The sequence below is a fragment of the Pecten maximus genome, chromosome 18, assembly GCF_902652985.1.
Source record: "Pecten maximus chromosome 18, xPecMax1.1, whole genome shotgun sequence".
Taxonomy (NCBI): domain Eukaryota; kingdom Metazoa; phylum Mollusca; class Bivalvia; order Pectinida; family Pectinidae; genus Pecten; species Pecten maximus.
In genome coordinates, this window is record NC_047032.1 from 9,248,432 (window position 1) to 9,275,080 (window position 26,649).

Below are 26,649 nucleotides of genomic sequence, written 5' to 3' on the forward strand. Positions count from 1 at the left end.
TCCCACATGAGTTTCGAACTCGCAACCAAAAGGTGGAGGGCTAGTGATAAAGTGTCGGGACACCTTATCCGCTCTGCAACCGCATTCCCCGCAAGGCTGAATAAAGAACTTAAACTTGAATTGTATAACAGTTTAACGAGTAAAAACATTCCTTTAGATACAAGTATGCCGCTTCTAGTTCACAATTTACACAGGAGGTTTTGCTAACATAGCTTTTGAAACAACAGCTGATCGCCCTCATTGCACTCAACACAAACCTTTTTGCACATTCGTTACCATATGTATAATGTATAAACATTGTGACAATTGAGGTAGCGCTATGGTTTTCGGGTGTGTGTGCATACTTTATTTTTAGTGTCGTGGCTATTCACTGATGTAGGAGCCGCGATGGCCGAGTGGTTAAGGTGTCCCGACACTTTAACACTAGCCCTCCACCTCTGGGTTGCGAGTTCGAAACCTACGTGGGGTAGTTGCCGTAGGCCGGTGGTTTTTCTCCGGGTACTCCGGCTTTCCTCCACCTCCAAAACCTGGCACGTCCTTAAATGACCCTGGCTGTTAATAGGACGTTAAACAAAAAAAAAACAAAAAAAAAATCACTGATGTCGAAGGCCTATATAGCTATACAACTCCAACTTCCAAAACCTTCCGAAACCTTCCGAGCTCCTGTGAGTGTCATCTCCTAGCGATACTAATTTGACCGTTTAGACATGGAATCTGTTTCAAACGAAAAATCTTCGGAATGGTCGTCTGCTACTGTCAGGACGACGTCCGTTCAGAAATAAAAGTTTATTTGATTTTAAAATATCGTACATATAGTCGATAGAAACTTAAGTGTTTTCGGAAAAAACAATCGCTACTATCTTGTATTGTATGTAATTATCTGTCAAGTATGTACTGTATATAACTGTACTGATAAACCGTATGGTTTAAAGTAATAAATGAATTGAATTGAATCCAGTGCAAAAAAACGTTCAACGACGCATCACTGTTATTACATGACAACGATATATCAATGACCAACAAAAAAAAAAAAAAAAAAAAAAAAAACTTAGACTTAAAATAAAAATAAGAAATTATTCAATTATTGACAATTTTGCGATAGCTCCTCAAGTATGTGAAATATGTAATGAAGCTACATTTTTGAGAAAAAAAATGATGTTAATATACAGTCGATATGAATACAATTTTAGTGACAGATAACAGTTCAATTCTTAGATATCACACCGATTGATCACAACGTTATAACCATTTGTCAATATATGACTCACAAATATCAGGTCGAATTAAAACTATAAAAAAAACTTCTTGTAGGAGTTTATACATTACCAACCGAAGACAAAAGGAATTCTCGTGATGTTCCTTTAATAAAATTTATTTCATTTAAACCACTTTAGCAATTTAAAAATATTTTTAAGATGTTTATTATGATTAATTAACTCAATCGTCTAGGTTTTTAGTTAATATTTTTGAAGGATTGCACTCACAGACGAGCCATTATGTATGGAGAACCAGACAATAATCTAGTCAGCCATGAACCATATCAAGATTCTCATCAAATCAATATGGAAATGTTTTAAAATCAAGGTACAGGGTTAAACTGGGAATTAACGTCCATCATGACATGATTGTTATTACTGAATCGTTGAGTGAACATTTTTACAGTACAATTTTGCCGCAAGGCCTTTCAGCCATCAAGGGCGTCTCTATGTATTTATATTAATGACATATATATTTTACATTAAAATGATTTTATTAAATGAAATGATTGGTTCAACCTTTATTAGGGGTGGGAGAAATAAGGTGACCTAAGTCTATTAAAGCGCGTGACGATTGTTAATTCCAGTTGACCATGGCGAAGAACACCCCGATGGTGCTGGCGTTGGTGGCTCTATCAATACAATATGGCACCATTCAGAGTATCCCTGTCGATGATGAGACCAAAGGATGTGAGTACAAGCACCATAGTTAAATTACAACAGAAATATTTACTTATTTTAAATCAGAACACATTAGTAACGGTAATATATAAACTAGATTATGTTTTCGTAAGCTACTCAAGGGTTTAAATCGTTGAAGGACAGCCACCATGTTTCCACACCTAAACAATAACAATAACAAAGTAAGTAACCTAGATATTGTGGAATCAGTAAGTTTTATTACAAAAGTACCCCCTCCCGCTTTTAAGGATGTACACATGTGTAATGTAAAAAAAAAAAAAAAAACCTGTATTTTTTTTTCTCATATACATTTTTGGAAATGGGTGTTAATGGAATATCAGAAAATACAAGAAAAGGTATATGTTCGCGTGCTCGTTTGTGTGGTATGATCGATAAAACATACTTATTTGACATAATATGGACTTTTAAGTAGACTTTTGAACTTTTAAAGGACAGACGACAACAAGATCATGTTGTCAAGATGTGCTGTCAGATATGTATGTTTGCTTGCAGAACAGAACTGACGAAAATAGTATTTTCTTTTAAATTATGGAAGTTTATTTTCTATAACCTGTTCATTTAACTCAGAATAGCAATTCAAATTACCCCTACCTCTTCCTTTGCAATAGTAAAAATCCATGTTTTCACCAATGTTTAAGTACTTTTAAAAGTTTTGTTATTAAAATTGATCTTAAATATATCTAGCAGATCAAAGGAAAACAAGTTTTTTTCTAAAACAGCCATACAAATGGGAGGTCCGTGTGCTTTTTGTCCCATTATTATTTGTGTTATTTTGTACCATTTCCGGGTTATAAATCCAAAGTGCGTAAGTTACACCAGATATGTAAGACAAAAAGATATCAAAAATGTATAATTTTCCATATTATTACATTATGTTTTCATTATATTGCACATTACAATGTGGAGCAGCACAAACGAACTTATTACAATTAAAAATGGACACACACTGATGATTTATATAATTTTATAGTGGCTGGAATGCATTGTTTCCAATATAAATAGGTGAATATTCAGGTATTAAGTTTCAGGGCTATTTATTAAAATACTCACTTAATCTATTACGTTGGAATCACATGCTAATTGCGCTGGGCATTGATTTCTTGTTGTTGGTGTGTGGAGGCTCCCCTGTTGACAGATGAAAGTGCGAGTAGAATTACTTAATGTATGAATTAGCGAAAGCGCGAAAGAAGTCTTCAAATGATTAAAACCGTTATCAAGGTATCAGAACCAAGGAGTTATAACACGCTGTACGGTAATTGTGTTTTTTTTTGACTCCTCGAGGCGAAATGAAAATCAAAACATTGATGAAAAACCCCACAATTGCAAAAAAACTAAATGAAAAAAGAGGAACAGCGACAAAAGACATTAAGGATATATTCGTTTACGAAGTCAATACATCCCCTTTACATCTAAAAATTTGTTTAGGCAAATTTTAAATTTTTCAGTCGCCCCCTCTGGCTTTCCACACTTTTGGCAGCACTTAGCATCACTGACAAGCCCTAGAAGGACGAAGCAGCTGCATGATGCATTTGTATGTTCTATCTTTCGGCATCTACTTCTATTTTTTGTTATTTATGCGCTATTTACTTGATTTTGTGAAACCTTTCCAAGTAATTTGCTCTCAGATAAGCACGTCAGCAATGTACTTCACATTAGGGCGAGCCAGAGAGATTAACACACACTCTCCACAAACATAGGTATCACAGGTATTATACATAAACGAGCACATGTTGCCGCAAATGTAAGTAAATATTTTAGCAGTGAAGTATAAATCCCTAAAATGGTTTGTTTTTGCTTCGAAGGAAAAGCGGAATCCAAATTGATATGCGTGCCGCGTTCATGACAAATCAATGATCCGGGGGTATGGGGATGAGGGGGTTTGGGGTTGGGGTGGTGGGTGGGGGTTGGGGTTGGGGTTGGGGTTGGGGGGGGGGGGGGGGGGGGGGGGGGGGGGGGGTAGTACGGGCACTGGGTAATCGGCACCTTTCCTTGTAAAAAACACATTAATTTACGATATGTGTTTGCCGTGTTTATCTTGCACGTGAACCACCCATGGCAACTGCGGCGCCAATTAAGTACAAGTATGTAAAGGCTATATAGTATAAACACTTTACTGAAATGATTACTTTTTCATATTATTTTCTTTCTTTCTGTCTTTCTATTTTTCCAAGCACCACTATAGAAGACGCCATTGTAATATATACCCTTGTTATAAGTATGGTGCAACGACGAATGAAAACTGTGCGATACTGCGTACAATTAAGCAACATTTATTTGGCGGGCTTCGACTCCCAATACTTTTAGGAGATAAATTGTCATCGATAAATGTATTCTCTGAAGCAGTTTTGTTTAATAGAATGTTTACTATTGTTACTATAGATATACTTGTAAAACATCTAACAAGCTCCCACCCAAGTAAAAGCTATGTGCTATCTGTGATTAAAACAAAAAATCCCACAGTCTACAGCTACAAATTACGTGGGTATATATTAGAGCATGTTGATCGGGCAAAGTATTTAGGTGTTACCATCTAATCTGTCCTAAAATCGGACTCCCATATCAATATTATCTGCCCAAAAGCAAATTCAACTTTTGCTTTCTGAGGCGAAATCTCAAAACTGCAGACATACAAATAACTAGTACAACCATCATTAGAGTATACCCGCACAGTACAGGACCCACACACCCAATCCACCATAGACAAAATAGAAATGGTCCAACGCAGGACTACGTGCTATATTCCCGGTATATTTCCGATATCCAATGTCGGTCCATGAAATACAATTTGGTATTTCACGGCCTACGTGGAGAATTCCCTGGCGAGGATACCAAATACGGATTACGGAATTAACGAACAATTCCCGGCCGACGTCGAGGCAAGGCGGAGAAAGCTCTATCCGGTTTTGAAGGAGATGAAGAGAAATGGTCATAGAACTAAGTTAGTGAGAGATAGACTGTATGTTGATAGGCAGCTGTACAGCGCGGACGAAGCAGTTGCAGCTGCTGGCAGTCGGTCTCTTGACCACTCGGATACCAATTCCGACAGGCGTTCATTTCGCGATTCACGATCTGTCAATGACGGACGGGGCTCTCGTGGGCCGGAGTCGGCAACTGCCGAACGTTCCTATCGTGATGCCGAATTCGACCCGACAAGACGCGAAACGGAGGAACACTAACACTCCCAGTTAGGGGTGTCGGGGAGGGCCAAGTGTACATATGTACCCAACCGAAGCGAACACTCGGTTAGCGATGTGAAAATTATTTCTTGGAATGTTAATGGTGGCCTGGACAATAAATTGAAAATACCAGAATTTAAAAACTTTATACTAACCTATGATATCATATTTTTGTCAGAGTGTTGGATACCAAATGATTACATGTTAGATATTGACGAATTCATATCCATTGTTATCCCAAGACGATTAACTCGTTGTACTCAAGGAGGTGGAATTGTACTTCTTATTCGTGAGAACATATCCAATTATATATCGGTTGTTAACTCGATTTTTGATACTATCGTACCCGTGAATATTAGTAAGAGTTTAGTTTACACAGAGGAAGATATTATGCTTATTTTTACATATATACCCCCAAGTTCATCACAATATTATACGTACTATAATTGTGATGTATTTATGGAGTTAGAAACGCTTATCCTGGAGGCCTCTGCTTCGAAACAAGTAATGTTGTTAGGAGACCTAAATAGTCGAACTCGTAATATGGATGATTTTATTAATTATGATTTTATCCATGAAAGTGTCCGAAATCACCTTGAATCTATATTTAATTACATATGCGATGATGTTGACAAAAATCTCCCCTTTAGACATAACCCTGATACCGGTATCAATGATTATGGTTCAAGAGATTAATCAAGTTGTGTAAGTCTACTGGTCTGCGAATTAGAAACGGCAGAGATAATGATGGTGCTTCCAATGATTTCACATTTTGTGGTCATAATGGTTTGAGTGTGATTGATTATTTACTGATGCCCTTTTCCCTATTTCCAATTGTAAAAACATTTATTGTTTGTAACTTTACAGAGTATTCAGATCATGCTCCTCTACATGTTCAACTTTTTACTGAAAATTTCAGCATGGTAAATAACTCGACCAAAGAAGATGAGTCGAATCGAAAAATGAAATCTAATTTTAGGTGGAATGATAATTTCAAGTATCAGTTTTTAGAATTTTTAAACATCAACTCTGATCATCTTAAAGAACATGTCCTGATTAGGGGTAATCTGAACCAGGAATCTATTGATGTAAGTGTCAATCGATTCACCGCTGAATTACAAAATATTATGGAGCCTTTCTTTAAGAAACATGTACCTGCCGATTGTTTTAATAAAGCTAGGACTTGAAGAGCTCAGTATCCAAATGGTCAAACTACTGAAGACCAGCCATGGTTTAACGACGAAATTAAATTTTTACGTAGGCAGTATTTAAGTGTTCTTAGTCCCTTTAACAAAAATAAAAATTCAGTGACGCACGCTGAGCTGATTACAAAGAAAAGACGTTATAAAATTCTTGAAAAAAAAGAACAAAAGACAATACATGTTGCACGAGGGTGATAGGTTAGAATATCTGCGTAAGCATAACCCGAAATATTTTTACAAAAAATTGAGTAAAAACAGAAACTCTAATTCACCCCAGATTTCAATAAATCAGTTGTTTGACCATTTCAATAATGTAGCTAACAATGGTGTTAACTCCGTTTCTACAATCGAGAACGAGGCTGAAGTCGGTGAGGCTGTAATTTTTGAAGAGTTAGATATTGATTTTTCTATTAATGAAATACAATGTGCAATTAATAACCTTAAACGTTTTTAACTATAAATTCCTCAATACGTCTTCCTCTCTCATCTGTGTTCGGGGAGCCCCACAGACTGTTATGCCCATTAAAATCTCCGAGAATTATGTATGGTGCTGGGAGTTGCGAGACGAGGTTATTAAGTTGCTCACTAGTGAAAGCAATACTCGGAGGAAGATAAATTGAACAGACAGTTACTTGTCTGTGTAAAGTTGCACAGACAGCAACAGCCTGTAAATTTGTGTTTAACGTGATAATTCTGTGAGGAACAACCTGTGTCTTTTTAACAATAATACCCCAACATATCTACACCCTGCTACAGGCTCCCGTACCCACATAGACCTATCATTATGTCATCCATCCATTTTACTCGATTATGACTGGAGGGTAAATGATGATCTATGTGGGAGTGACCACTTCCCTATTTTTCTTAAGAATATTGGGAACCCTCTTGATAAACCACTTCCTCGATGGAATGTGCACAAAGCAGATTGGGGCCAATTCCAACACCTGTGCAACGAGGAGCTTACTGTAGAAAAATTCACTAACCTCGATGACCCAATTAAAACATTCACTGAAACGATTACTTCTATTGCCACAAAAACGATACCAAAGTCCGTCCCAAAACCTACAAAGTTCCTTTTATCTGAAGAATCTTTTATCAATAGATCCGGCCGAAAGGCAGCTCTAAAACGATTCCTGACTTCCCCTACAACTGAAAATTACAATAATTTTAAAATTTGGAGGGCGGAGGCTCGGCGATCTATTAAATCCGACAAAAAGAATAGCTGGAAGGAATACATTTCTAAAATATCTTCAAACACATCATCTAAAAAGGTATGGGATCAGATACGAAAAATAAGTGGAAAAAGAAAAACGGCACCATCATCCCATCTTATCAATAAAAAACAAATTTTCTCTTCTAAATCAGAAATTGCAAATGCATTCGCCAAAAATATATAGCCCAAAACTCATCAGCCAAAAACCACCCCCAAAAATTTCAAAGATTTAAAAAAGAGAAAGAAAAGAAACGCCTTAATTTTAAATCCTCCAACACAGAAAGTTACAATAAACCATTCGATCTCCCAGAGTTGCTTGAATCCTTAAACAAATCACAAGATTCAGCAGCTGGGCCAGATGAAATTCCGTACCAATTCCGAAACATCTACCGGAATCATCCTTACGTTGTCTCCTTTATATTTTTAATCAAGTCTACGAATCTGGAAAGATCCCAGATTCTTGGAAGAAATCTACAATTATTCCAATTCCAAAACCTGGTAAGGACACCACTGAACCAAATAATTATCGTCCAATCTCTCTAACGAGCTGCATATGTAAAACACTTGAACGGATGATAAACACTAGACTAGTTTGGTTCCTTGAATCTAATGATATTTTGAGTCCACTCCAAAGTGGATTCAGAAACCGCAGAGGAACGGTAGACCATCTGGTAAGATTAGAAACTTTCATTCGAGAAGCTTTCGCGAAGACGGAGCATCTTGTCGCTGTGTTCTTTGATCTGGAAAAGGCATACGATACTACATGGCAATATGGTATTGTGAAAGACCTGCATGAAATTGGTGTACGTGGGAATCTCCCAAAATTCATCGCAAACTACATATCTGACAGACATTTTAAAGTTCGCGTAGGTTCAACTTATTCTGAAACAGCCAAACAGGAAATGGGAGTCCCTCAGGGTGGGATCCTTTCCGTAACACTTTTCGGTCTGAAAATCAACAGTATAACTAAATGTCTCGGTAAGTCAACTGAAGGGTCTCTCTTCGTTGATGACTTCTTGATCTACTATAGGTCAAAGAACATGCACACGATAGAACGACAACTTCAACAATGTTTAGGCAAACTACAAACATGGGCAGATGAAAACGGCTTCAAATTCTCCAAATCAAAAACTGTCTGCATGCACTTCTGCCAAAAACGAAAACCACATAATGATCCAGATCTAACATTAAATGGCATCAAAATTCCAGTTGTCGAGCAGACTAAATTCCTCGGACTATTGTTCGATTCGAAACTTTCCTTTGTTCCACATATAAAATACTTGAAGGATAAGTGCTCAAAGGCAATGAATATTTTACGAGTACTATCCCATACTGACTGGGGCGCAGACCGTGAAATGCTTCTGCGCCTTTATAAGGCACTTATTCGATCAAAACTCGACTATGGGTCCATCGTTTATGGATCGGCACGGAATTCTTACCTGCAAATGTTGGATCCTATCCATAATCAAGGATTACGTCTAGCACTTGGTGCTTTCCGAACAACACCAGTGCAGAGCCTTTATGTAGAGGCAAATGAACCATCTTTAAATGACAGAAGGAAAAAACTTTCTCTTCAATATGCTGCCCAATTGAAATCCAACCCGAAAAATCCGGCTTTTGACCTTGTCGTCAATCCGCAATACCAAAACATATTTACTCAAAACCAAAAACTCTTACCAACATTTGGCATTAGAATTTCGAATTTTCTTCATGAACTTAACATAAGCTTAGACAACATAGGCGAATACACCGTATCGGATGTACCGCCATGGCTTGTCGAAACACCTGATATTAACCTATTCTACACGTGAGGGCAAAATCGAGTGCATTACCCGAAGAACACAAATCCTCCTTTCGGGAATGCATTAAAGATTTTCCCGATCACGTTCAGATCTACACTGATGGCTCAAAAGATGGAGTAAAGGTCTCCGCAGCATGCTATTCCGATCACCATTGCTCTTCAATCCGCTTACCAGATGGTGCCTCTATCTTCTCTGCGGAAGCATATGCCATCGATTTGGTCCTCGACCATATCGAAGAAAAACGCATTAGAAAGGCAATCATTTGTTCCGACTCTCTATCTGTCCTTCAGAATTTACAATCACGAGATCCAAAGAATAAACTCATACAAAACCTTGTTTTACGAATATCTCGTATCTTAAAAAATGCAAAATAACACTACTTTGGATTCCGAGCCATGTCGGAATTAAAGGCAACGAACTTGTTGACCGCCAAGCAAAACTTGCTCTAAATCTGCAACAAACAAATATTAAAATACCATATACAGATTTCAAACCTGTAATTAGTTCTGCCATTCAGAGTAAATGGCAGCAACGCTGGTCTCTCGAGACGAGCAACAAACTTTTTAAAGTACAACCAAAACTTAAAACATCAAAACCAAGTCGGAAGGATCGTAGAGAGGAAATAGTCCTCTCTCGGCTCCGTACCGGGCACACATATCCTACTCATTCGTTCCTTTTCAAACGAGAGGATCCACCGGTGTGTTATGCATGTGATGCTCAATTCACAGTGGAGCATTTTTTAATAGAATGTTCCGATTTCAAGCACATTCGTGATAAATACTTTCGAGTCCCGGATATGAAAACCCTTTTCAGTTCCGTGGATTCGAAAACAATATTTAGCTACTTGAAAGAAATCAATCTATTTTATAGACTTTGATGTCTTTTACGTTACTGTCTTTGACGTTCTATTTATATAACAAAGTTCACATAATCTATTCGTACATATACATATTTTACCATTTTTAACCAACTTTTTTATCATAATGATCTAAATATACAATACGGATGCTTTTAAAAATGACAAATTTTATCTGATTTTAACTTACAAAATAAAACATGTTAGTATATTGTTTGGCCCTAAATGACCCTAGTTGTCGATGGGCCGTAAAACATAAACAAACAAACCTTAAACGTGGTAAATCACACGGTTTGGACTGTTTGTTAAATGAATGTTTTATTGAAGGTAAAGCGTTCTTATTGCCCATGTTGCATACATTATTTAATAATATTTTAAACTCTGGATGTTTTCCGTCTGAATGGTCTACTGCTGTTATTGTACCTGTTCACAAGAAAGGGAATCGAACTGATCCTAACAATTATCGGGGCATTAGCCTAATTAGCTGTTTATGTAAATTGTTTACCTCAATTCTCAACAAAAGATTATTAGATGTCTGTACCAGACATGACATTTTAACGGACGCTCAATTCGGATTCAGACCTGGTGTTAGTACAATTGATGCTATATTCGCTTTGCAAACTATAATTTCGAAAACTTTGTCTAAGAAAAAACGTCTTTATTGTTGTTTCGTAGATTTTCGTAAAGCGTTTGACTATGTAGATAGAGTAAGTCTCTGGTACAAGCTGTCCAAAATAGGTATTCGGGGAAAATTTCTGGCAACGGTCAAATCTCTTTATACTTCAGTTAAATCTTGTGTTTTAATAAATGGAAATTGTTCAATTTTTTTCTCTAATAACGTCGGATTGATGCAAGTGGAAATTTTGTCTCCTTTACTTTTTTTCTTTGTTTATAAACGATTTTGAGAATAGTTTTATTGAAAATGGTGCTCCTAGTTATGATTTTGGAGAATTGAGTCTATTCCTTCTTCTGTACGCTGATGATCTGGTGTTGTTTTCTGAATCAGTTGAAGGGTTGTAAGGGCTTTTAAACAGTTTAAATACCTATACAGATAAATGGAAGTTAACAGTAAATACAGAAAATCTAAGATTGTTATTTTTCGTAATGGCGGCATAGTTTAAGTAAACGAAACTTGGACTTTCAATGGGGAATTGCTTTCAGTAGTTGATCAGTTTTGTTATTTAGGCGCCCTCTTCCGATTCAACAATAAATTTAGTTTTATGTCTAAACATGTGGCTGAACAAGGACGAAAAGCTCTTTTTGCTCTTCGCACCAAATGTAATAATATGAGTTTGAATATCAAAACTATGTTGCACCTTTTTGATACATATGTCGGAAGTATTCTTTTTTATGCCTGTGAAATATGGGGAATTAATAAAGCGCTTGAAGTAGAAAAAATTCATTTGGAATTTTGCAACAAATTTACTTGGTGTAAAGAAATCTACATGTAACGCTATGGTATACATTGAACTTGGTCGCCAACCGCTAGCTAATACACAATGTTTAGGATGTTAAAATATTGGTTTGAATTATTAAATTCGGATAATTGTATCTTAACTGAGGCGTATGACTTTCTTTACAGGGAAACGGAGAAGGAACGTCCTAAGCAAAATTGGATAGTTTTTCTAAAACGAAAATTATTTGAGCTAGGTTTTGGTTATGTCTGGGCAAGACAGACACCCACCGACATTTATCTTTTGCCTCTAATTAAACAGAGAATTGAAGATCAGGCCAATCAAAATGTATTTAATTCAATACAAACCTCGAGTAAATGTGAACTCTATAGGCATATAGTTGATAAGATGGCCTTACAATTCTATCTGACTAAATCATTACCAAAACAACGAAGAATCATGATTACTAAATTTCGTCTATCTGCCCATAATTTAGCTGTAGAATCCGGAAGATACAGGAATATAGAAAGGTGTTACAGATATTGTCCATATTGTAATTCATTAGATGTTGAAGATGAATATCATTTTCTACTTGTCTGTCATTGTTATACTGATATTAGGAAGAAATATGTAAAGAAATATTTTTGGCACAAGCCATCAGTTCTCAAAGTTATCGAATTATTAAACTCAAGAAGTCAGAAAGAATTGAATTTGTTAGGAAGATTTATTTCAGAAGCCTAAAACGTAGAATTGTGTAACTATATTATTATTGCAATGTATTTTTCAAAGTGCTGCTCTCTGTCCGATATTTGTATGTTCTTCAATCTGTCCGTTCGTCCGCCTGTTCCATTATTTTGATACCTGTACAGGTGTAAGGATTAACCGTTCAATTTCGATATACCTTAGTACATATAACTACATATTAATTCAAAGTATTATCTAATGATTATATGTATGAAATTTCATATCATTACTCTAGGTGGAAATGTGTACCGCCTTAGTATTATGTAACATGTACACTGTAGAGTGTGAGATTTTGTGTAAATGTATCATGTATATGTATATATGTTTGTTAAAAACCGATGTGCCGAAAGGCCTAAGGTAATACAAGAATTGAATATTCTAAACAAACATCTGCACGATCACCGAACATCCAGCGTGCCTGAAATGCTAGACCACCTGGAATTGTGTCCCCTAGCAGGCAGACGAAGAGATGCTCATCAGACCATGTGATATAACATTATCAAGAACAAAGTTGCTTTAATGAAATCTGATAGGCTTACTCCCCTTACTAGGTATTACAGGCATAGCCATCAGCTCTCATTTCAATTACACAATTCCAAATCCCTTGCTATAAATTCCCATTTTCAAAAAAACTATATGTGAGTGGAAAACATTACCACCAGAAATCGTCTCCTGTCCCACCGCCGACTCATTTAAATAAGTCATCTACCGTCAATATACCACCACAAAGCATAGCCAAATGATTTTTCAAGCTTTTATCTGAATATACATAGATTTTTTTAATTGTTGAAGTTGGCCAGTACCATATCATCTTCGCTAGCCAAGGCTTCTGATTACGTTACACTCCACCAGAAGCCTTGGCTAGCGAAGATGGTACCATATAGGCATAGACATAGTGGTTACCCTGTATAACTACATGTACATGTTAAAATGTTTAAAATAAAGATATCAAAATATAGAGGATATTGAATGGTTTCCCGTTTAATATAACACATATTTCACGAGTATGACAGAATATCGCTATATATATATATAAATATATGTTAAATTTAACGGGGAACCATTCAATTTTGTTTTTATTGCATTTCATATACTTAAAAACAAAATGAAAACATCGAAAATTTATATTGTCAAAAAGTTTTGGAAAGGACTGATCAGCGCAATTTAAGCGTTTTCTGCTGTTATCGGCGAATCTGTGCATGAATAGCTAACGTTAAGTGAGTATTTTGTCAAAAACTAGTCAGAATATTTCGGAAATACAGCAAAATAACCCATTAATCGGCAAGTTTCAACGAGGTGAATACAAAGGTCCGCTCTGATTGGTCAAAAACGGAAAACCTTATATTTCACTGCAAAACTTATATTTTCACTGCAAAATCTTATATTTTCACTGCTCATTGCTGCAGTGAAAATATAAGTTTTATTAGTTTGATAATTTTCTATATTTCACTGGCAAAAATGCAATAAAAGTGTGTATTCAATATCGTACAAACCGTATTAACCTCCATAAATTAAACACTGCTGAATGACTCAGCGATAAGTGTAATATAATTTTTATTACTTATGTTACAACCCACACGTCAATCATTTAAAACATTATACGAATGAGGGACTAAGATCATTAACCGCATAAAACATTAAATAAAAACCGCCTGATGAAACCATTTAAATTGTTGATGGTCGCCTGTCACCATAGAGAACTGGTCACATCGAGATATCGCCGCTATATTTATGTGTTCAGAGTAATGGATACATTATGTGTACTAGCTCTAATTACTCACCTTGCGATTCAGGCCATTGAGATACCATCATCTTGTTTTTACAAGTTTAAAACATTACCTTAAGATTAATCGATACAGCCAAACAGCGCCATGTGATAGTTCAAAAATCTTTTTTTATGGGATGTCCCCAGAACGCCATAGAACGTCAATGCTTACATATATCACATTGTATATTGTATATTGGCCCTGATTGGTTTCTTATTTTATTCTCGTTAAACTTTTTCAAAAGTAGCTGCCCTTTGAGCACATAAATCTGTGCCCCCATTTAAGTAAAGACATGTTAACATTCGACATTTGTTCTGAAGTTTAACTTTTTTTGAGTTGTCTACTTTACCGCTCGGTCAGTTTCCACATTTACATATATGCATTAACATTGAATTATCCGGATAATTCTGTAGTATTTGGTATTTGGATACCAAACAGCGCCATTTGAAGTTCAAAAATCTTTTTTTATGGGGCGGATGTCCCCAGAACGCCATAGAACGTCAATGCTTACATATATATCATTGGATCTACATGTTACACTGATAATTATTGTGATTATTTACCCCAGTAGTCACGGGCGTCCTGCGGATCGGTCAGTTATGAAGGTCGAATTCGTTAACGAGAGCTTAGATATAGTTTCTATTCCACTCTCTGGAATCTGACTTAAAGTTCATCTGGTTACATTATTTCTTATATTTATTTAACTTGAACAGTTTTTTTTTATGTTATTGGGATATCACAGAAAACCAGGGTGTTATCTGAATAACCAAAATTTTATAATTGACTTAACACGATTTCTGTGGGAATCTACAAATATTTTTCTTTAGAAATTATTACGCAGTTTTAGCTGTATGAGCCAATCAAAAGCGATTTTGCCAGCAAGATTAAATTAGAAAAAAAAGATATTTACGCAAACACTACCACATAGTATTCTAGATGAATTAAGCCTTTTTGCACTTACTTTACAACTTGTGAAGTCCGTAATCATTATACTTCAATCACGCTTGCCCTTCTTCCTATGTGTAGAAATAGTGTTTTTAAATGATTACGAAGAATCAATATCTGCGATCTCGGAAAGACCCTTATAAAGCTCGATATTTTTAAACAGACATAATCGCCTACCTTTTTTTGAGACGCTGGGCAAAAATACATTTAGGTGAAGTACATCTCAACAATTTCTTTTATAAATCCCATCAACTTCAACATTGCGGCACTACTCAAGAAACCTGTGCAACACAACCATCGGATAAATACATAAAAAGATACCATAAATATGTATATTGCCTAAAGTATTACTTATAATTACATTTAATGTGTTTTTATGGTCTAAGATAAACAGTGTTCAGAGAAAACTTCTGTGTGAACAAAAAACCTCACTGCAAAATATCCGATCGGGGTAGGGGAGGGGGAGCGGGAAGGGAGGAGGTGGTGGTGGTTATCGGGGCTAGATTACTACAGTTGTGCGCCAATATTACACAGTAAATTGTGAGCCGATATTACACTATAAAATATCTTTTGTAGAGACATATATATTGTGAGCATATATTTCACTTTAAAATACCTTTTTGGGTGACATCTCCATAATGAGGCAATATTACACTGTATAACATCTGTTCGGGAGATTTCGACAATGTAAGCCAATATTACACTGTATAACATCTGTTCTGGAGATTTCGACATTGTAAGCCAATATTACACTAAAATATATGTTGTGTAGACATCTATATTGTGGTTCGATATTACCCTGTAAAACATCGGTTCGGGAGAGTCTACATTGTGAGCCAATATTACACTGTAAAATATCTGTTGGGCGAACATAAAAGATATCTGTTGGAAAAACTACCATATTATTGGCCCATACAACACTGTAAACCTATCTGATGTGGATACTTCATAATTGTTGGCCAATATTTCACTACACCTACTCATGTGATGTAAACGATTCCTCAATTAAAAATCATTCTGAATAGTGGCATCAATTTCAGAATTTTTCGGATCGAAGGCAAGGTTTCAAAAGATCTTCCAATGACCAAGGAAGTGCATTGGTCTGCAAAATGTAAATTGACCACAAGTTACATGTGGGTTTCCCTTGCGAACATTTAATTATTTGACCAACTCCATCTAGTTGTTTGATAAATTACCTCAATGTCGTTCCTAGAATATCATAGAGATATCTGTTACCCGAGTTGCATTTTTTCCTGTTTATTTCATTACCATCAGCTCTTCAATTCTGTGGGTTTTTTCTTCTCATCTACGTGATCTTCGTCCTCATATCACGCTGCTTGCTGCACAGACATTAAAATAGGCAAATGCTGTTAAAACCACACTCTGCCAGCTGAATATCTCCTTTTTTTAATCCAGTATAGTATAAATCAACACATCAAATAAATATATAAATGGTCACGTAGTTATGATGACAGTGCAGACAAGTAAAATGTCGAATTTTCAAGGCAAATCGCCTTTTATCACAACACAATTACAAACGATTAATGAGGGATATTTCCCATAAACTCATAATCTCTTGTCATATCCTCTTAAAATCTCCTCCTCCTTATTCAACTACTAATTCTCTGCGCTGATCCTATTCAATTTCCTTTAATTTCTTTTACTCTCTCATTTCTTCTTTCTTAAAAGCAATACATATCACAGTTAATTAGCAGTTTTACTATAGATTATTAATATACAATTATCTTTTATATAATGTTTAACTAATGATAAGGAACGGAATGATTCTGTGTATATATGGGAAAATTGAATTTTGTAAATGTATAATGTTCTCTAAAAAAATCTTCAAATCTTCAAATCTTCAAATATTTCTACCAAAATACGCTGTGTTATTCCACTCTCAAGCCATTATATAAATGTGCCGAATGTTGGATATATACATATGTTATATTCCTCTATTCCACTAGTGGAATATGACCTTCTGGTCTTTTGATTGGTCAAGATTTCGAACTTTGACCCGATCTGCAATAGTTATTGACGTCATCAATAATCGAATGACGTCACATCACCGGGTCCCGGCCGCCACCTGTATACCTTATTTGCATACGCGAACTTAGACTTGGCCATGTTTCCTTTTGATTCAAGCCAATATCATTGTGGTAAAACAGTTCACACGACTTGTTATTTTTGGATATTGAATTTACTTCACACTCGTTAGTTATTTTTCTAAAAGTTATAAAAGATACGAGCTTTAAAAAAATAACTTACTCGTGTGATATACATTTCATATCCAGCAATCACTCGTTGTGTAACCGCTATATATATAATACGCTTAAACATTCCGGAGAATTCACAAATTTATCTTAAGGTTTAAAAAATAAATCTGACTACAAGCCTGTCCTGAACTGATAATTGATACATTTGAGTTAACTCCGTTACTTTTGACTTTAACCGAACTATAGACTAAAACGAAAACACCTTTAGTGTCTGATCATTCAGCCCATCCCGATGAGATGACCTACATCAATTAAAATACATGTACTTATCCGTCGGTTAATAATTATGCTTTAAAAGCAAAACGTATTCATAAAACTAATTAAAAAACTCTGAAGCAGAACAATTCCATTAAGATAAGATATTATATCTAATTTTGAAGACACGTAAAAACATTTGAAGTACAAGTTAAGATTGGATAATCTATTCCATTAACATGAAATTAAAAAACCAACAAAGGGGTGGGTTCAATTTACATTAAAACATTTTTTTTTCATATTTCTTCTTAATTACCTTTTAATATATGTATTGTGATGTCTCCTCATGTGATGACGTCAGATGTTTATTCCTATTATATTACTGTGTTAATGACAGGGGTCATATGGAGATAGTTGACACCAATATCTTTAAACAGAAGAAGGAATTTGTGAAACATCAATGTTATACTTGGTTAAAGTATGGATGATAGGCATAAGTCTCTCGTCCTTATATCACGCTGGTTGCTGTGAAACTTTAAACTCTGTAAAGCCTATCAAAACCACTCTCTGTCAGCTTAGGTTATTCCTATTTAGCTCAAGTAGAGTATCAATCAGTTTATTAATATATTCATACAAAAATGGCCATGTATCAATAACAAAGTACACACAAGTATTTTGTCGAATTTTCGAGGAAATCTGTCTCTTTAACATGACACAAGTGACAAACGATCACATTCAGACAAAGAACCTGGGACAGTTAGATATAAGATGAACAACAAACATTATCGTTATGGTTGTGTTATGATCCCTTCGATCGGTAATGAATTACAAAAAAAAGTTAAATAATCTATTCCAGCATTTGTTATGGACCATTGTTTGGTCTGACTTCCCTTCTAGACTTTCAAACTGACACCAAACCTTATTATTGCGTTCAACAGGACAAAACGACTGTCTGATGTAAAAAGGGAAAAAATGAATATCGTATATTTTACAACAATTGTGAAAAGTCAACTTATAATAATCACACTTATTGGCCGGATAGAAGAGCGCGAGGGATTTTACCGTGAGAGAAACCGGTGTACCCGGATGAAACTCACACAGACGGGCAGGTGACCCCTAACCTTTTCACGTACGATCGGGGAATCGACCCTGGCCGCCTAGGTGAAAGGCAATTGTGTCACTACCCCGCCACCCAACCATCCTGAGGTAGTGGTATATTCATTTTATGTGATATATCATATGCATATCGAAAGTATTTGTCTTATCAGTAGTGTGGAAGGGAAGGGTGTCTCTCGCTTAGTATTTCCGACCGGTTTGTTGTCCTGAAATGGCTTGCATACAATTTCAGGTGTGCCAATATTGGGCGAAATAATAGTCGAATATACGACATATGCTTATCATCGTTTATAGTGGATTTTATGAAAAGGCCTGTAGATCCTCTTTTACAGCAGTTAGCTTAAACAATCTAGACAGTTCACGAAACTATTTTAAAGCGGAATACAAGACTGTCATGAATTGGTAATTAATATGATGGAATTAACTCTGATACTTTTGACTTTAACCGACCTATAGACTATCAACAAAATATCTTCAGTGTCTAATGACTCAGTCCTTCACGACAAAATTATCTAAATGAAATAAAATACATGCATTTACTCGTCAGTTGATAATCATACTCTAAAAGCACAACATATTCATATGTTAATTAAAAAAATCTGAAGCACAGCAACCTTTCTGGTTACATTCCATTAAGATGAAATGTTACATCTAATCTTAAAGACACGTGAAGAACATTTGAAGTATACCTGAAAAACCAATAAAATTGTTTTAGTTAAATATGTTTAACGTTATTACATTACTGCTTTAATATCAAGGGTCAAATAGAGATAGTTGACCCTAGCATTAGTAAACAGAGAACGGAAAGTGTGTAACATCAATGTTATACTTAGTTTGTGTACGGATGATATAGGCTATAATAGATACTTGACGTCGGTTTAAGAATAATACATATATATTGCCGTTGTGAAATCGTATATTAAAAGACAATTAATTAGAGCGTCGGTCATTTCTCCCAATACGCACCATTCACCTAGGTTACCAATAAAAATATTGGACGCATCAGGGGTAATCAACGTATATTTACTCCAGACACACTCGAACCTCCATATATTATCTCCTGACACTCGTGGACCATACGTTTTCTTCGAACATTTGCCCACCTCCATGCCTACTGACGGACCTCCATACTTTTTTTCTCTGGTCACTCGCGCACCTCTTTACTTTTTCTCTGTGCACTGTCGCACCTCCATCCTTTTTACTGGACACTCGCAGACCTCCATACGTGTTCTCTAGATATCAACGCACCTCCATACATTTTCTCTTGACACCCGCGCACCTCCATACATTTTCTCTGGACACTGGCACATCTTTTAACTATTCCTCCGGATACTCGCGCACCTCCATGTGTTTTTTCCTGACACTTGCACACTTTCATCCAGGCCTAAAAAATTCAAAGACCCTGCCTTACTCGACATAAAAGTTCCGTTGAAAACAGTACCTCGAATAAGGATATTTCGAAGGTTTTTCTTGGCCCGACTTTGAGATCACGAGGTCGCAATTGTTATAAAATACATATCTTCTTTAGTTATGCATCACATGTTGCCAAGGAAAGCATGTTGGAAAAATTAGCATGTATCTATGACAAACAATAGATTCGAAGCTTGTTGATTATCTTTGCCTGAATCAGTTGTTCCTACCTTTGAAAAGGTGTCTTAATACTAGTAGGCGATTTTTTTTTCAATTTCATCATCACCTGTTTAGTTTTGTTTGAAGCCTAAGGTAGTAAATTTCGTTATAGTCTATATAAGAAAATTTATATATTGTCTATTTCAGATATTTGTAATACCCTTAAATCTTATTTTAGTCAATTTCTTTATAGCCTATTAAAGTCGATGTCTTTCTAGTCTATTTTAGTCAATTTCTTTTAAGTTTACAAATGTATTTTGATAATATCCATTCAATTTAATAATAAAGTACGATATCCTATTGATTTCAGCAAGAGAAACTCTCCAAAATCGTATAGCTAAACAATGGAAAATGGGAGCACCAATCAAACTCACGGAAGAACAAAAGAAGGTAAAATATTTCTCTTAATCCCTATCTCTAAAATCTCTAAAAGATCAAATGATGCCAAATTGGTATCTCCACGTGTTAACGTTATCATGTAATAATAACAAACTTGCAAACGGTTTAATCACTAAATACCTTGAAATATTCAGACTCAGATTATCACACTAAAGATTTGTTTCTTTTTTCCCTTCCATTTCAGAATTGAGCAATATATTCTTATTGTTTTTATTTTGTACCTAAAATGTCTAAGCCAGTCTACACTAATGCCCGTTTTATGTTTGTAGAGCATGACGTTGGCAGATTACAACATATTGGTGAGAGAGATAGTTGAGGATTCTAACGGATCTCATTTGGTAAGTACAGATTATGTCGTTGACACTGTCGCGTTAACCGCGGTGATCAGTATCATGAAACATTCTTGAGTATTAACGTGATAAATATACCTACACAAATGCACTGACGTTTTGTTGTTATCATATCAATTAAAAATATCGTGAATTTTGATTTGGTTTGTTTTTTATGTGGATTTAAATTCGACACCTAATGTGAAATGAAGACGGTGCCCGCTGACAGCCGTTTTTATATAATGCCATACCTTTAGAAAGAAAAATACGCGTCACGCGGTCACGTTATACCTGCAAAAGATATTTTATAGATCTAAGCTTTATCGACAGTGGCACATAACGATACCCAAACATTTTTTAAAGTCACGTCGTGAAGAGATTTAGCACTGTAATAACTTAAGCTTAATATCATCTTAATTTGTTTTTAAATTTTTAAACATACGTCGCTAATTTACGTCGATTAACACAAAACAGGCGTTTAAACCGAGCGCCAGAAGGAGACTGCATCAGAATTACAAAATTCTTGAGAATATAAACATGCATTTTTTTTAATTAATTGTTAACTGTCCCTGGGCTACGATAGAGACTAATCGTTTTCTTGGCCGTTTCTCACGTTTTATTCAATCAGAAAATCGCATATTTAACGCCCATACAGAGAGAAAACCTTAATAGCCAAATTTAAACTATTCTTAGCATTTTACCATGACTAGTTTAACGCATCGGGAATTTTACTTTAAATAATGTTTTGTGTCGTTATATCTATTTTAACCAAAACATATGCTTGTTGTATCTCGCTTCATACTGTAACGGAATGACAAATTGTGCGCCCTTTCCCCTTAAACAATTTGGAACTTAATCGTTTTGCTCAATTTGCTGTTCAATCTTTCTTTGTTCCAAGCGCCGACTTAATTTTTTCGTGGTAGAATGATAACACTAATCTTAAACAAATAAAAATGCATGCTGCAGGAATAGATTATTGATCATTAAACAAGTGGTTGCATGCTTTCACTTTATTGAGTTATTTTATTCAACCCTCACGGTTAATTAAAGTAATATTTTGAGGGGAAAAAAGAATAACAGATAAAGTCCTTTATTCTCATTCACTTGGGAGATTATTTGCTTTCTGTCTAAGACTTCTCCCCGAGTCTTCAGATATTCTTTTCATTTTCATGATAATTCATTAATACATAATGCTTCTATTTCACCAATCCAACAAACCAAATCCAACTTGTGACCTTTGATGTAACTGACCTATGGTCTAAAGAATGTTATATCAGATTTCTTTATATAAGATAAAATAATATATATTTTTTGTGTGTTAAGATTGACTTAGAAGATCTTGAACCTTTCAAGAAGAAGCTGTCTTCAGACCGACATTACCGCATAGGAAAAAATGGCGAGGTCAATAACATGGTAAAGTGGCTTTCATGTCTCTTCTCTCCTATTATTCTCCTGTAGTCCAACAATTCACGTAATTATTCTCCTGCAGTCCAACAATTCACATAATTATTCTCCTGCAGGCCAACCATTCATGTTATTATTCTTCTGTAGTCCAACAATTCATGAAATTATATTCCTGTAGTCCAACAATTTATGTATTCCTTCTCCTGCAGTCCAACAATTCACATAATTATTCTAATGCAGTCCAACATTACACGTAATTATTATCATGCAGTTCTACAATTTACGTAACTATTCTACAGTACAACAATTCACGTAACTTTTCTCCTGCAATCCAACAGTTAATGTAACACGCTGCCTCATGGGCACACAATCATTCACCAAACAAAGATCCCTGCATCATAGACACAACACAATCCTCATAAAAACGGGACGTTCTGCCTTATGGACGCAGAATTATTTAGAAAAAAAAAGATTATTGCATCATTAATGCAACATACAATCCTTCACAAAAACGATTGGGGGTCGATTAGGTTGCGCAGAAATATCAATAAGTTAAAACAAAGGTGAAAACAAGCTTAAACATCAAAAAGGTCACAATGCAAATTCCATATTTCGTGGATATGTAGGGAAAATATCTAAATTTTAATTATCTACGGAACAGGACAAATATTCGTTTTCCAAGATGTGAATTGAAAAGTTAGTCATAGTATCAATCTAATTTTGTTTGTGTCTTATTATTAAAGCCGACGTTAAAGCGAAAGAAAGAAAAGCTAACCGTACCTGACAAGAACACTTCCATGAAGCCGGTAAGTAATCATCATATGGAACACTGTATACTTTATAGGAACCGCGGAACCAAATGATTTCCCATAGACGATAATGTTAACGTTTACCATTGGCCCTGTTTAAATGGAGTCTTCAACATTGGTCCACTAACCCTAATTTTGAGAAATGTCATTTCGAAAACATTTGAATTGATTATCTAAACATCCTACCAATTTGACTTTTTTTAAAAAATTTGGAGGCCACCATCTTGTATTGAAATCAGCACCAAAAATTCACCTAAATTAACAACAAATTCCACACTTAATGAACTCTCACTGACAAAAACAGGCTAAATTTTGTTCTATATATTTTACATCTACATGGGAAAACCCACAATCTATTTTTGATTTGGTTCTGTGATCCCTTTAGTTCAGTTTTCTAACCCCTGTCCTCCTTACATGACCACAGCTGTTGACGTAAAACAAAACAAACCAATCGTATTTGCTTTCTTTCTCCCACTTGTTTTCTTACGTATTTTTTCAGTTGGTTTAGAAAAGACACTATATGTCAATTGATTGACGGCAATAGATGGAAGAAACTATTTTTAGAAAGTAAAACATATCCAAAGACAATATAGAAACATAAAAGTGGTAGAGGGGAGACAACAATCGAGAACTTTTCCACTCAAATGTTTGTTAAGGTAGGCTTATGTAAAGTAAAACACATCGCGTTGAATATGTCTAATCTATTGTTGAACAAATTGATCAATGGAAATGAATTTTTAATATTTTTTATGTTATGATTCTGAATATATTTAAATCAACTAACACAACATGTAGATGTATTATATTTTGACAAACATTATCACAAGTTTGATGAGAATAACAGAGTGTTTAAATATGTAGCAGGACAGTCAAACAAGAAAAATCTATTTGTGTTGGCGATAAACAACTGCCTACATGTATTAGAAAAAGTAATTTCTGGAAAATGGATGATCGAAATTGAACCGACATTTGATAATTTAAAATCCAAAATCTTACGTATATACTGTCAATATCTAAAGTTATGTTTATCTTAAACCAAAAAACTATTTGAAATCGTCCTTACGAGCATTTAAAAATGTTTGTTTCCTTTGTCAATCAAAGAGTCCAAAAGAGTCGATATACCTAACTGACGAATCTCGTCACCATACGACTTCAAATCTAATTTAGACATTAATACAGATAAAAAGATAAAATAACAAGTGAGTAGTTGAGCAACAACTCGGGCGCCATCGAAAGCAGTTTTTATAAGGATTCCCATGAAGTTTCGAAATTTAACAGCATCAATCCAAAATATGTGTGGTTGTGTGATAAGTATGATGGAAATGTATGGATAGGGTTTCTAGTCTAGCTTATCTAGCCTAGTCCTTATTACACAGGGAAACATAGCCTTATCTTAATTACACAGGCAAACATAACTTAGTCCTTATCACACATGGAAACATAGCCTGGTCCTTATTACACAGGGAAACATAGCCTGGTCCTTATTACACAGGGAAACGTAGCCTTGTCTTAATTACACAGGGAAACATAGCCTGGTCCTTATTACACAGGGAAACATAGCCTGGTCCTTATTACACAGGGAAACATCGCCTAGCTAGCTTAGTCCTTATTACACAGGAAAACATAGCCTTGTCCTTATTACACAGGGAAACATAGCCTGGTCCTAATTACACAGGGAAATATAGCTTAGTCCTTATTACACAGGGAACATAGCCTGGTCCTAATTACACAGGGAAACATAGCCTTGTCCTTATTACACAGGGAAACATAGCCTTGTCCTAATTACACAGGGAAACATAGCTTAGTCCTTATTACACAGGGAACATAGCCTGATCCTAATTACACAGGGAAACATAGCCTGGTCCTTATTACACAGGGAAACATAGCCTTGTCTTTATTACACAGGGAAACATAGCCTGGTCCTTATTACACATGGAAACATAGCCTGGTCCTTATTACACAGGGAAACATAGCTTAGTCTTTATTACACAGGGAAACATAGCTTTGTCCTTATTACACATGGAAACATAGCCTTGTCTTAATTACACAGGGAAACATAGCTTAGTCCTTATTACACAGGGAAACATAGCCTTGTCTTTATTACACACGGAAACATAGCCTTGTCTTAATTACACAGGGAAACATAGCTTAGTCCTAATTACACAGGGAAACATAGCCATGTCCTAATTACACAGGGAAACATAGCTTTGTCCTTATTACACATGGAAACATAGCCTTGTCTTAATTACACAGGGAAACATAGCTTAGTCCTAATTACACAGGGAAACATAGCCATGTCCTAATTACACAGGGAAACATAGCTTTGTCCTTATTACACACGGAAACATAGCCTGGTCCTTATTACACAGGGAAACATCGCCTAGCTAGCTTAGTCCTTATTACACAGGAAAACATAGCCTTGTCCTTATTACACAGGGAAACATAGCCTGGTCCTTATTACACATGGAAACATAGCCTGGTCCTTATTACACAGGGAAACATAGCTTAGTCTTTATTACACAGGGAAACATAGCTTTGTCCTTATTACACATGGAAACATAGCCTTGTCTTAATTACACAGGGAAACATAGCTTAGTCCTTATTACACATGGAAACATAGCCTGGTCCTTATTACACAGGGAAACATAGCCTGGTCCTAATTACACAGGGAAACATAGCCTGGTCCTTATTACACATGGAAACATAGCCTGGTCCTTATTACACACGGAAACATAGCCTGGTCCTTATTACACAGGGAAACATAGCCTTGTCCTTATTACACAGGGAAACATAGCCTGGTCCTTATTACACAGGGAAACATAGCCTTGTCCTTATTACACAGGGAAACATAGCTTTGTCCTTATTACACAGGAAAACATCGCCTTGTCCTTATTACAAAGGAAACATAAATAGCTAGCAGTATAGTTTTCAGACAAAATAAAACTATGTGCTCCTGAACATTGCTGTGCGGGTTAAAAATAGGGATAAAACATACAAAAATTGTTGTTTTGATTGTCATAAATTAAATGTCATCGTGTTGTTCATTCCAGATGGCGCTAACTAGACGGAAACGTGCTTTTATGAAAGAAAAATATCGTGATTATGTGTCCTGGGAAAACGGATCGGTTCCTTACATCACGACAAACATGTGGCCAGGTTTGGATGTATTAACAATATCACACAACTATCATAATGGCGTCATATGACGTCACAAGTCGCTTATCCTTTCACAACACTTAATTTTCCATTAATTTCCATTTATTCATATTTTGTTCATATTTGGCTTACGTTATGTCGATATTGAGATTAATAAAAAATGCACTGTAAATGTTCTCATCTGCATTAGAAAAGGACTTAATTAGCTGGAATATACTTGAGGATCAGCACAGAGTAGAAAGGGTTGGACAAATGGCGCGGAGGCCCCTTGGGACTTTTG

At 35.6% G+C, this 26,649-nt stretch overlaps 1 protein-coding gene and 1 long non-coding RNA gene across 2 annotated transcripts in view; both read left to right on the forward strand.

Annotated features, from left to right (window-relative positions):
* Window positions 1-1,844: 1,844 nt before the first annotated feature.
* Window positions 1,845-21,009, forward strand: LOC117316868. Its single transcript, XR_004530018.1, has 3 exons — window positions 1,845-1,946; window positions 20,583-20,662; window positions 20,941-21,009. It is a non-coding gene; the product is annotated as an uncharacterized LOC117316868 (long non-coding RNA).
* Window positions 21,010-22,331: 1,322 nt separating this feature from the next.
* Window positions 22,332-26,649, forward strand: part of LOC117317015 (MAM and LDL-receptor class A domain-containing protein 2-like) — a 40,359-nt gene continuing 36,041 nt past the window's right edge. The window contains exons 1-3 of the mRNA XM_033871793.1: window positions 22,332-22,413; window positions 23,148-23,210; window positions 26,264-26,369. Of these exons, the coding sequence (XP_033727684.1) occupies window positions 22,411-22,413; window positions 23,148-23,210; window positions 26,264-26,369 (172 nt within the window). The 5' untranslated portion in view covers window positions 22,332-22,410. The remainder of the gene's footprint in view (window positions 22,414-23,147; window positions 23,211-26,263; window positions 26,370-26,649) is intronic.